The sequence below is a fragment of the Egretta garzetta genome, unplaced genomic scaffold, assembly GCF_000687185.1.
Source record: "Egretta garzetta isolate BGI_Z169 unplaced genomic scaffold, ASM68718v1 scaffold45, whole genome shotgun sequence".
Taxonomy (NCBI): Eukaryota; Metazoa; Chordata; class Aves; order Pelecaniformes; family Ardeidae; genus Egretta; species Egretta garzetta.
The window spans coordinates 11,610,185-11,621,650 of NW_009260028.1; the positions used below are offsets into that span (position 1 = coordinate 11,610,185).

Below are 11,466 nucleotides of genomic sequence, written 5' to 3' on the forward strand. Positions count from 1 at the left end.
CACCAGATCTTGCCTGAAGCTCCCCCAGCAGCACCATTAAACCTGCAGCAGGCAGTATGGAATAAAGTAGGCTCCAGTGGTGACAACATGAAAGCAGTTCTTAATGAGACGTGAAGGCACTGAAGAAAATTCAGACCCAAAGGGTAGCCAGGAGAGAAAGAGAACTCAGTAAGTTATACCCACCCCAAAATGAGCTGCTAATCACTGGCGCTATTGTGAGGATTACAATAAATCAGTGTCTGCCCTGGCCGTCTGCATCTCATTATGCACAAACATGCGGATGGAGAATGTCAGCCTCAATAGCGATCTGTCATGTGAATGCTGCTGCGTCCGAGTGGGCTGGCACTTGCATGGTTAGCCGGCTTTGTGTTTTCTTTTTTTTCTTTGTGGGGGATATCTATTTTCTTTTGGAAATGTTGATTCGCTCTCTACTGTGGGTAGTAAATTTGCCCTTTTCTTCAGTGATTTGTGAATTCTGTGATGATAACATTGTATTTAAGGTGTGGGGGTAAAATATCTTTCATGTATGTCATATTTTGTGATTGGGGTTTTGTTTGGGTGGGGTTTTTTTCCCCAAGTCCTCCTCCGTGTATGGTGTCATTGCATATTACTGAAGCTTGGGCAACACCTACATGTATTTATGCAGCTGATGTATAGTGCCCATTACTTGAGCATCACAGAGTGCCTCAGAAAAGCTAATTAATTTAAGCCCTGCAGCACCCCTTTGAGGCAACTTTTGTTGGTCCTGATAGATGCACACATTGTAGCTGCTCTTTGTTATTTATTTTTAATATGATTTCTATCCCAGAGAGGGGGGGAAAAATGAACAGTTCTTACTTTGTTAGGTAGTTGACAAAATGTTAGGCTTTTGGTATCATTAAAATAAAGTATGTAGCAAACTTTGGATTTTATTGCAAGCCATGCCTCAGAGGTTCTTATTTTCTGTTAAAGCCTCAGCTCCTGGAGCCAGGTGAACTTGTAGATGTCCTTTTGTTTTTAAACATCTGCATCTGGCTTTTGTGGTTGCAAAATAAATTTTAATGTATTGTCTCCACTTAATGTAAAATCTGGGATGCAGTGAGGCAGTTGACCAAGGTTGTGGGTTTGTTTCCTTTTAGTCTTAAAACTTTTGCATGATTAGGACTGGGAATACCAATGACAGAGTGTGCATGCAGCTCAGAAGAGAGTCCCACAGGTTACTAGTTGGTTTTGTGTTCATGTTTTAATTTCAGAGCTCCTCAGTTCCATGCCATATTAACTAAGTATAACAAGGGTATCCATCTCCTCCCTCCCCCTCCACATGCAAGCCAAAGATGGTTTTGAACACTGACTCAATACTTTTTTACTCTTTTTTTTTTTTTTTTTTTTTTTTTTTTTTTCTTCCTATGCTCGGTTTTAAACTTATCAGAGGATTCAGCACATCTTCTCCAAATGCTTTATCCTCCTTTGGTTTTACTCTCTTTTCTGAGCTTGGTCCTGTTTCTCCACTAACTTTGTCAACACTAAACTCGTTTCCCCTATCATTCTCTCTTACCCTTCCCACCTCCACTTGCAGTGCTAGATCCTTGGCTACCTCACATCTTAAGGAGTGATGAGGACTACCCAAGTGGCTCGTTCGAGCTGGCTTTAAAGCAGGGGCAACCCAGTCCTCAGGTCTCACTCCCTCCTACAGGAAAATTCATAATTCCTTAATATTTTTCTGGGGAGCAGGTGTCCCCTACTGCCTAGGGCCTAATTTCATGATCATTTTAAGCCAATCTGAGACCACTCTGTCACCAAAGGAGGCAATCGTCCTTTTCTAGTATCTTCTCCTACCATCTCTTTTGAAGTAGCTTGTCTGATATGGCAGATTGCTCTTTTTTTTTTTTTTGTAACTGTAGGTGAGGAACCTGATCTGATTTGCATCGCAGCCCCATGGGTACGAGTGCTTATGCCAAGAGTCCTGGGAAGCATCCAGCCAAGGAGCAGGGAAAAAGCATGACCGCTGCTTTCAGTAGCAGTACAGTCTCTGACTGACTTATCATTTAATGACTAATCATTTAATTCTCTGACTGAATTATCATTTAATGCCACCTGTAGTTTCAAGGTCTTGCTGCAAGAGGTGATCCTGCCTCTGGCTGCTCGCTCCCGTGCTGTTGCCTTCTGATTTGTGGTAGCGCCAGAAGTCGTGCAGCTGTGGTGACGAGCCTGCTAACCTGAGCCAAATGGGGAAAGGAGGTGTCTCGTTTTGTCCATGTGGTTTTGTCAGTCAATTTTTGGCCTAAATCGTCCTCCCAATTAACCGAACAAATGGCCCGCTCTTAGGCCACCTTTCAGTCCATGCTTTTCACAGTGTTTAAAGGTGGTGAGAGCTGTGGTAGGGTGCTGCTGCTCAGGACGAACTGGGCAATGTTCCCGTGCTCTCCAAGCCACGAGGCAGCTTCATGCTTCTGCTTATTTCTGCTCCAACTTGCGCTCAGCCCCTACCTGGAAACCTCATAAGCTCCGAGGCAAACAGTGCTTTACACAGTACGCAATTCAGTGTGTGACCCAGACAAGCCAGGTTGCCGAGACACATGGATTGGGCCAAAAAGAAATTTGAGATGGTCATGAATTCCTCTGCTATCCAAATATGAACCAATCGGGTTTTCTCCCTTCCAAGAACATGACTATTTTAAAGCATTTTAGGGGGCACAGCAGCATATCTTTCCCCAAACTGACACTTTGTATTTATTTTTCAGGGGAACTTTCATTATAATTTTAAAACTGAAGGTAGTTTAGAGAAAAACTTTAATGAATTTTTTTTTTGGTTGGTTGGATATGAAAAATACATCTCCTTTCTTCTGTTTCGGCAGTTAAATATTCTGGTTGACACCGGGAGCAGTAATTTTGCTGTAGCAGGCGTGCCTGATCCTGATGTCACCTCCTACTTCGATACCAAGCTGTAAGTACCCATTCTACACGCTGTGATGGGTTAGGGTGTCTTTTAGATTCTGACTCCTCCACGCAAAAGAGGATGGTAAGGCAGTTCGTGGGGCTCCTGTGCCATCCCAGGAGAGTGGGATGTTTGTTGCCTGAATGGGAAGACTGGCCTTGCCCGATGCAAAGCTCTGCCTGACACCATGAGCCGTCCCACTGAGCTCTGCGCACAGCGCTGGTTAGAGCTGGAGAAAAAAAAAAAAAAAGACTACAAGGTAAAAATTTGCAAAATCACACCAATTTCAGCCAATTTCTTATCCAAATAGTCTGGGAAGGAATTAAAAATGTAAATATACTTTCCCTTTGTTTAAAAAAAAAAAATAAAATAAAACCTAGTAATAGTATCTGTTACTTGACATTTCACCAAAACCAAAATGAGTTAGTCAAAAACTAATTTGTTGTTTAGATTGGCTCAGTCAGTTAGTGATCTGGACAGACCCTGCTGAATCTGGTTGTTTATAAGATATGACTTGGTGGGTTTGGTGTTTGTTATGCACTAAATTTGCTGTGTTTAGCATGAGCTGACGTTAGTCACAGCCAAGCACAGCTTTGTCTGTCTGAATCATTCTCCCTCCTTCCTTTCTGCCCTTCTCTAGTTTCAATTATTTCAGGTAAACTTCTCCAAAACACAGTGGCTATCTTTAGCTGAAGCACATGGATAAAAATACTTAGGGGACTGGGAGGCTGGAGAGTATCACCATTCTCATTACCTCTTCATGTATTTTAACATGGGGTTTTGCACTTTTTTTTTCAATACGATGCACTGGTAACGGAGGGAAAGGCAGCATTTCCATGCTGCTTCCTAGAATAGCCTTACCTCCTGTCATATATTCAGATGTTAATGGAAATATTTCACATCTCACTCTGATATGACAGAGGACTGGAAAGTCCAGAATTTGCACTTGAATGCCGTTTCTACACTACTGCAGGGTTTGACATGCCAGCTATCCCCTTCCATAGGTAGTGGCTAGAGGAAACAATTGCAAGGAATTAAAAGCGCAAGCATTCCTTCTCCCTTTTCTCTTAAGTGCTGTTATTTTGTCTGGAAGGGCAAGGCCTCTCTCATAAGAACCAGAAAACATTAGAAACAGCAACAACGGCAGAGGTGGTGTGTTGAGAAAAGCTGTGAAGTCACTTGAAGGTTACAGTCTCTTATCAGCGTTCTCAGTGTACACGGTGTTTTGAGAACTTTAATATAAAGTTAATAAGGAAACCTTGAAATTTAGGCCCTGAAGAGTTGAAGGTGCTTTGTAAAATGATTCAAACTCAAGTCTTTATAGTCCAGAGCAATTGCAATAGCAATTTCTGTTTTGGGATGGACAGATGGAGTTCTGCAATATGCTCAGAATAAAGTGCAACCGATAGCATGCTTGAACTTGGCTACACCATGCTTCTTCCATTTTAAATAGTGTAAAAACATTTAAATAAAGCTCATCTGGCAGGGATCCTGGCCCCAGTGAAATTGGTTAGATATTTCAAAAATGTTGTTTGTCAGAAACCTCTGTAGGTCCCCTAGTACATATCCCAAATGAGGCAGGGCTGCCCCCAGATCAGGTCAGCCATGGTTGAGTCCAGCAAAGTCCTCTAAACCTTTAAGGGCTCCACTCTCTCTGGGCAGTGTGTTTCAGTGCTGTACCACACCCTCCTGTTGAGGAAATATTTCCTAATGTCCAACCTGAACCTCACAAAATGTAACTCCTGGGTGTTGCCCCTTGTGTTATTGTCTGGCACTGCAGAGGAAGGTTTGGCTGTGTCATCTTTGTAACTGCCTTTCAAGTTGTTGTAAACTGCTATGAGATCTCCCCTTAGCCTCTTGTTGGCAAAACTGAAGCCCAGCTCCCCTCAGCCTCTCATCACAGCTCCCGCGTTCATGGATCCTGACCTATTTGGTAGTCCTCTGCCAGTCCCTCTCTCTTGCTCTAGATCCCTGTTGAACTGGGTTCCCACAGCTGGCCACACTCCGCTCCAGGTGTGGTCTCACCATTGCTGACCAGAGGGCGAGAGTGTCTCCCTTGGATATGTTGTCCATGGCCCTCCAAATGTGGCCTGGTGCAAAGTTTGCTGTAGGCACAGGGTGAGTATGGTGTTGGCTCTTATTCAGCCTGGTGTCCACCATCACCCCAAGTCCTTTTGAGTCCTTTTCAGTTGCTTCTCAGTCTGTCCTGACATAGGGAGTTGTTTCCTCTCAGGCACAAAACTTTGTGCTTCTCCTCGTTGAATGCCAGGAGGTTTCTGTTGGCTCAATCTTCTCATTTTTCAAGGTTCCTTTGGATTCAAGCTCTGCCATTCAGCATATCAACTACTCTCTTGAGTGTAGCGTCCTGTGCAAGTCTGCTGAGGGTGCAGTCTGTCCATTGTGTAGGTTCTTGATGAAGATGTAGAACAATTTTTCTTCCACTCACAACCCCTGTGGGGGCTATTCTTGTCACGAGCCTGATGTTGAGCCAATGGTTGCTGCCCTTTGGGCCCAGTGGCATAGCCCATCTTCAACCCACACAGTGGTCTGTTTGTTCAGCCCCACATCCTTAGCTTCTGAATGGGAATGCTGTGGGAGATGGTGTCATAAGCCTGATTGAAATCAAGATGTGCTACAGCCACTGCAATCTCCTCATCCACACAGTAGAAGGCAATGAGGTTGGTCAGGTATGATATGCCTGTGAATTTCCTAACTGAGCATCCATGATTACCTTCTTGTCCTTCGTGTGCTTGGGAACAGATTCCAGGAGGTTGTTCTCCAAGACTTTTCCTGACCTGAGGTGAAGACCAGTAGCCTATAGTTCCTTGGGCCCTGCTGCTCATGTCTTTTTGAGACTGGCCTTACGATAGCCTTTTCCCAGTAATCAGGTTTCCTTCCCTGGTTGTCATGATTTTGCATAGATGGTACACAGGAGCCTTGATATCACATCAGCCAGATCTGTAAAATTGCCTGAGTGACCTTTACCCATGTGTAAATGAGACAAATTACCTATGTGCACTTTTATTCCACACTATGTGGAACACTTCTACATTAGATAAAGAAGTTTCTTCCCATCTGGTAATCATTCCTGCAGTTTTTCCCTATATTGTCATGAAGTGCTTCCATATCAAAGTCATAAACTGCAAATTGAAGATGAGGAGAAAGAAGGATTAGTAATTTGTTAAGTTAATGGGACTGAGTTATAGATGTATGTGTGTTGGAATATTAATATTGTGTTGGAGAAAGAGAGTGATGGATCTGAATTTCCTGATTGACACGCACTTCGTTTAATTTTAGTCAGATGATCAAAATCTGAAATTAAATGCATGACTGTTTCGTGACTGAAATTGAGGAAAGTGCATAGGAAAGGCATTATCTCTTTTTCAAAGGACCCAGAGGGTCTGTTGTTCAGGAAGAGCCCTCCTTGAGCAATTTTAGAACTAGCTTGTTAAATGATGTTGTGTCTCGTATAATTCATGTCGTATAATTCTATTGTTTAATTATCTGGGTCTTTCTGTACAAAACTAATAAAGCTGTTATCATCAACTCTTTCACAACTTGGGCTTTTGAGTGGCTCTGACAAAACTTTGCTGTGAAAAGTTGTGAGTCTGCTGTGATGATTGTGCTGTGTAAGTCACCATGATGTATAAGGTTTTGGGAAGTGGCCTAATTTGTCCCAAACTGAAAAGAAATCACAGCGTTTGTTTCTCATGCTGTTCAAAATAACAAGTAGTTTTTGTTGAGTATGCTACTTATGATAAAGGACCTACGTAAACAGATGTATAAAGGGATTTTTACACTTGAAACTAAATTATTGGTGATGGCTCTGTAGCGATATATGAGAGAGTGACATACTCAGGGCTGTCAGTATCCAGCAACAGTATTCAGTTTTATGTTAGTGGGAGTACTACTGCCTCACCATCTGAAGTTTCAAGAGCAAGCTGCTCAAGAGTTGATCATTCCAAGAGATAGGGAGGTAAGAAAATTATGGGCAATAAGTTGAGGTAATACAGTAAGATATATACCTGCAAGCAAAAGTAAGCTGCTGCTTTGCAGTATGATCCTGCAAGTTTGGTTGTGTAGGCTGTACAGTTTATAGTTTGAGGTAAATCATAAACTTGTTCTAGAACCCCTGCAAATTAGATGGGACATCTGGTTAAAAATCAGTAATTTATGTTGTGGAATAGTTTTCATTTTCTTAAAGTTGTTGGCCCTGAATCACTTATCTTGTGCTATCCATCTATCACTAGAGAGGAAATCAAAACTTCTGTTCAGATTTTTTTGCCCATTGTTGTTTTCTGACCCTTCTTTGCCATTGCTGTGTGTGGAGACATTGATTTGGTGCTTAGGAAAAAGTGAATGGGTAAGCAGGAAATTCTGAAGGCCTGGTTTGTTGCAGAGAAGCAACAGAGCATGGAATTAAGAAGGAATTGCATGTGTTTGGTGAGGTTGGTGTTAAGCAGGGCTTTCTGCGTAGTGGATTTGCTATTGCCATGTTGAGCTCCCTTCAAATGAAGCATGGCATGAGAAATAGTATTTTGGCTATGTTTTGTTCAGTGCTATATGTTGGTAATGAGGAGTAACTCTGCATGGGAAAAGGCCCCGTTGCTAGTTTTCTCAGCTGAGGCTTGAGATCCATTTGAGGTTTGAGGACCATGTTTATGTTGGCTGCTTTGGAGAGAAGGTAGTAACCAGGAAGGAAAGGGAGAAGGGAGTACTGGCACTACAGCGCCATAATCTATCATAGAATCATAGAACGTGTTGGGTTGGAAGGGACCCCTAGAGGCCATCTAGCCCAACCCCCCTGCAGTGAGCAGGGACATCGCTAACCAGATCAGGTTGCTCAGAGCCCCGTCCAACCTGGCCTTGAATGTTTCCAGGGATGGGGCCTCCATTGCCTCTCTGGGCAACCCGTTCCACTGTTTCACTACCCTCATTGTAAAGAATTTCTTCCTTATATCTAGTCTAATCTAGGAGCCTTTTTCCTTGCCTCTGGCTAAGATACGCTCTGTCCTGCCAGAAGAGCTGAATTTCTTATTTTCTCATCATAGCCACAGTGGCTTGTTTGGATTTTTTTTGTGCTGTGTGTTTGTTTAAAACACTCAGCCCATGAATTAGAACAAGGCTCTATTTTTGGCCTCTAAAGAAGTTTTCTTCCTTTGGTTCAGTGAGGTAGAAGAACATAGGCTGATTGACAGTCATGAAGGTAGAGCAGAAAGTGGTTTTTCAGAATAGAATGTAATTACTGCCACAAGGATCGTGTGAGATCCCTTCCCACACTAGGTATTCTGCCCCTTGAAGGAAATAACGAGGCCATCTGAGATGAGTATCCTCATACCCATTTCTACAGGTGAGGAAGCTGAGGCACAGAGGACAAGGAAGTGGCTTGTCCTACCTTTCCACGGGGAAGTTCAGCAGCCGTGCTGGAAAATGAACCCAGTCTTTCTGTGGTTCACAGCTCAATTCATCAGGCTGTTATCGCTTATGGAAGAAGACCTATGTAGTGCTGCTGCTGCTAGTCATGCAGCATCTGTATTTGCAGATTTGCTTCGCTTTATTCTCCCAGCACTCACTTTTCTCTCTGATTTCAGATATTTCCCCTTCTGTTGCATAGCCAGACACTTTTCTACATGCAGAACCCTGTATTTTCCCTTCGTTTTCCTGCCCCCCACTAGTTTCTCTTATGTCACTAAATTATACAGGCTCTATTTTGATTTATAAAATGTGCTGCCAGTATCACAGTGGTGCTCTGAAGACCCTGCCTGAACAGAGATGTCCCTTTGTCTGTGTCGTACAAATGCAGAATTATGCAGGAAGGTAAAGCTGCAGTAGCAGTAGAAATTACCAGATACAGGTAGTAAGAGTATGTCTGGAATTTCTGCATTTCAAAATATAATCTGTGGGGCCTGTTATCTCATGTATTTCTGCTGTCTTGGATGTTACAAGCTACTGAGCCCTGAAGACCCTTGAAGGGTGAGGTGTTGGGAGTATCAAGAACTGCTTAGGGTTAGAGCCTGGCCTCTTACTACTCCCTCCCTTAGCTAGGAAGAGGATCAGTTGCATGGTCCATATGGCCAAATTGTCCCTCAAGATAAAGTGTCTGCTCGAATGGATGCGAGTTGTCTGCGTTGCCATCTAAAGGTTGTTCCTCATAACAGGCAAAATCGAACCCACTTCATTCTGGCGAGCTCAGGTAGAGGGGGGCTGTGAAGCCACTTCATGTGGCTGATTCTTCCAGAGCAGCTGTTAGACTAAAGCTGGGTTGATAAAACTGTCCACACTTGATCAATCACCTGCACTTTCTATTGTTTTACACACATGTAGAGGTGGTGTTATAAAATGATTTTAAACTTTTTTTTTTTTCATTTACTTTTTAAAAAGCAAAATGTCTGTTCAGGTGAACTGAGTATGGTCATCTGTCACTTCAAAAGGGGAAGCTGTATGCCAAGGAATGGGACCAAAATAAATAGTAAGAGGTCTAGAACTTCTGTAGCTCTTCAGTAGTGATGCGGGTGGAAGATGATTACTATATTTATACTACAGGATTTTAAAATGAAAAATCTATTGCTGTTTTTTCTAATGTTTTTTTTAAGCCTTCTATACCGGATTCTCTTTCTTTCTTTGCTTGCCATACTTAACTGCTTCTTTACCTTTGCTGCCCAGGTCTAGAAGGAACTCTTTCCTTTCCTCTTCCAAGTCAGTGAATCATTTGTTAATAATATCCAAGTCTACGTACTTTCCGATAGACAGACCAAACTGCGGATTTAGAAAACCTGTGTCTTACTGGTGATACTCACAATAATATTCCAATTTACCCAAAATGGATTTTTTAATAATATTAATGAGGTATTAGTCTAAAGCTATTCAGTTAGCTTGGCATTTCAATTTTAGGTTTGAATTCAGAAGCTTTTCATTTCCTAGCACCATTTAATACGTTCCATCTCCAGTTAAAGAGTATTGCGCCTATTGTGATGGACCAGTCTGAGTCAGGGACACATTGCACTAGATGGCATAATACCTTAGATTGAAAAAAAAGAGAAAGAAAAAAAAAAAAAAGACACACATTGTGAAGATTTGAGTCACTGATGGCTTCAGGACAAAAACAGGGCCTCAAGATTTTTTTTTTTTTTTTTATTACTGCTTTTTACTGCTTTTACAACCCATCACCCTTCTTCTGTGAGTTTATGTGATTGACTTTGCAGAATTCACTTTTCTCCTCTCTGGGAAAAATTGAGATTGAATGTATTCTGTTGTCTGGCATTGTAAATGCACAGCTCATGCATAAGAGTATCTTTTCCTTTTAAAGGTCAAGTACATACAAATCTCAAGGGATTGATGTCACAGTTAAGTACAGTCAAGGAAGCTGGACTGGAGTGCTGGGTACAGATGTCATTACTATCCCAAAAGGAATCTATGGCAGCTACACCATCAACATTGCTACCATTCTTGAATCGGAGAATTTCTTCTTACCAGGGGTTAAATGGCACGGGATTCTTGGTCTTGCCTACGATGCCTTAGCCAAGGTAAATCATCTTTTCCCCTCCTATTGTGTTTCACAATGACAACAAACAGAAATCTAACTATTAAATTAAAGTGAGCAGGTGAACTGCCAGCATTAGACTCCTCCCTTCCAACCACTCTTTGCGATGGATCCTTTGTGTTTGTTCCAGAAAGAATAAATCGGGTTGTGATGGTACCACAGTCCCATGTGAGGGTTTTGGCTTTTCTGGTGATGAAGGCTCCAATTTTAGCTCCTCTGGAATGAATAAGCCTTTACAGAGCTTATAGTACCAGAGTATGGGCTTCTGGTATGTGTGTGGAGGGCGTGTATTAGGACTCTGATGATCTCCCTCAAGATTTGTCAATGGACTGATGAACTTACTTGGCAAAGCCCTTGGCAGTTCATCCTAAGACATTCTCCCTTCATCAAGTAAGAGTTGAGTTGGAGGGCATATATGGATAATTTCAGAACAAATATTAGCTACAGTGTTTTCATGAATGCAGAGCCAAGCACATCCTGTTCTTCTAGAGGGTAGGAAATTCAGATAGAAGTTTAAATTAAAACCTAAAATTTATAGTCTAAAATTTATGACCTTATAATCTAAAGCTGAAAATGTGATTGGAATACTACATAGTCACAGTTTTCAACCTACATGTAACTGTCTGAGAAATTCACAAACTGAGATATATCCCCTTAGAACAGGTGATTCAATACTGCCTGCCGACTCCGGAATTAAAATGCTTTATTCAAGAGCTGTGTGATTATTGTATTGACTTCTGCTGTATGTGCTGTCATACACTGTCAACAGGCAGACAGAGAAGAGCTGCTTCTCAAACTCTGGTTTAGGCGAATAGTGTATTCAGGGCATTTATTTTTCCTTTCTTCCAAAGACTTAAGTGGCGTAGGCTTCTGAGGCTGCTCTGTGCTTTGTGTAGTAAGAGCACTTGGCACCTCACAAGCTCGCCAGGGTCTCTGTCTGTCATGAGATGTACCTGCATGGAAATCAGAATTGCAATGAAATTGCAGTACTTTAATAACTGTAAAGAAAAGC

At 42.1% G+C, this 11,466-nt stretch overlaps 1 protein-coding gene across 1 annotated transcript in view; it reads left to right on the top strand.

The window, feature by feature from the left end:
- Positions 1 to 287: 287 nt before the first annotated feature.
- BACE2 (beta-secretase 2) overlaps positions 288 to 11,466 on the top strand; it is a 27,935-nt gene continuing 16,756 nt past the window's right edge. The window contains exons 1-3 of the mRNA XM_035896503.1: positions 288 to 353; positions 2,835 to 2,923; positions 10,221 to 10,437. Of these exons, the coding sequence (XP_035752396.1) occupies positions 288 to 353; positions 2,835 to 2,923; positions 10,221 to 10,437 (372 nt within the window). The remainder of the gene's footprint in view (positions 354 to 2,834; positions 2,924 to 10,220; positions 10,438 to 11,466) is intronic.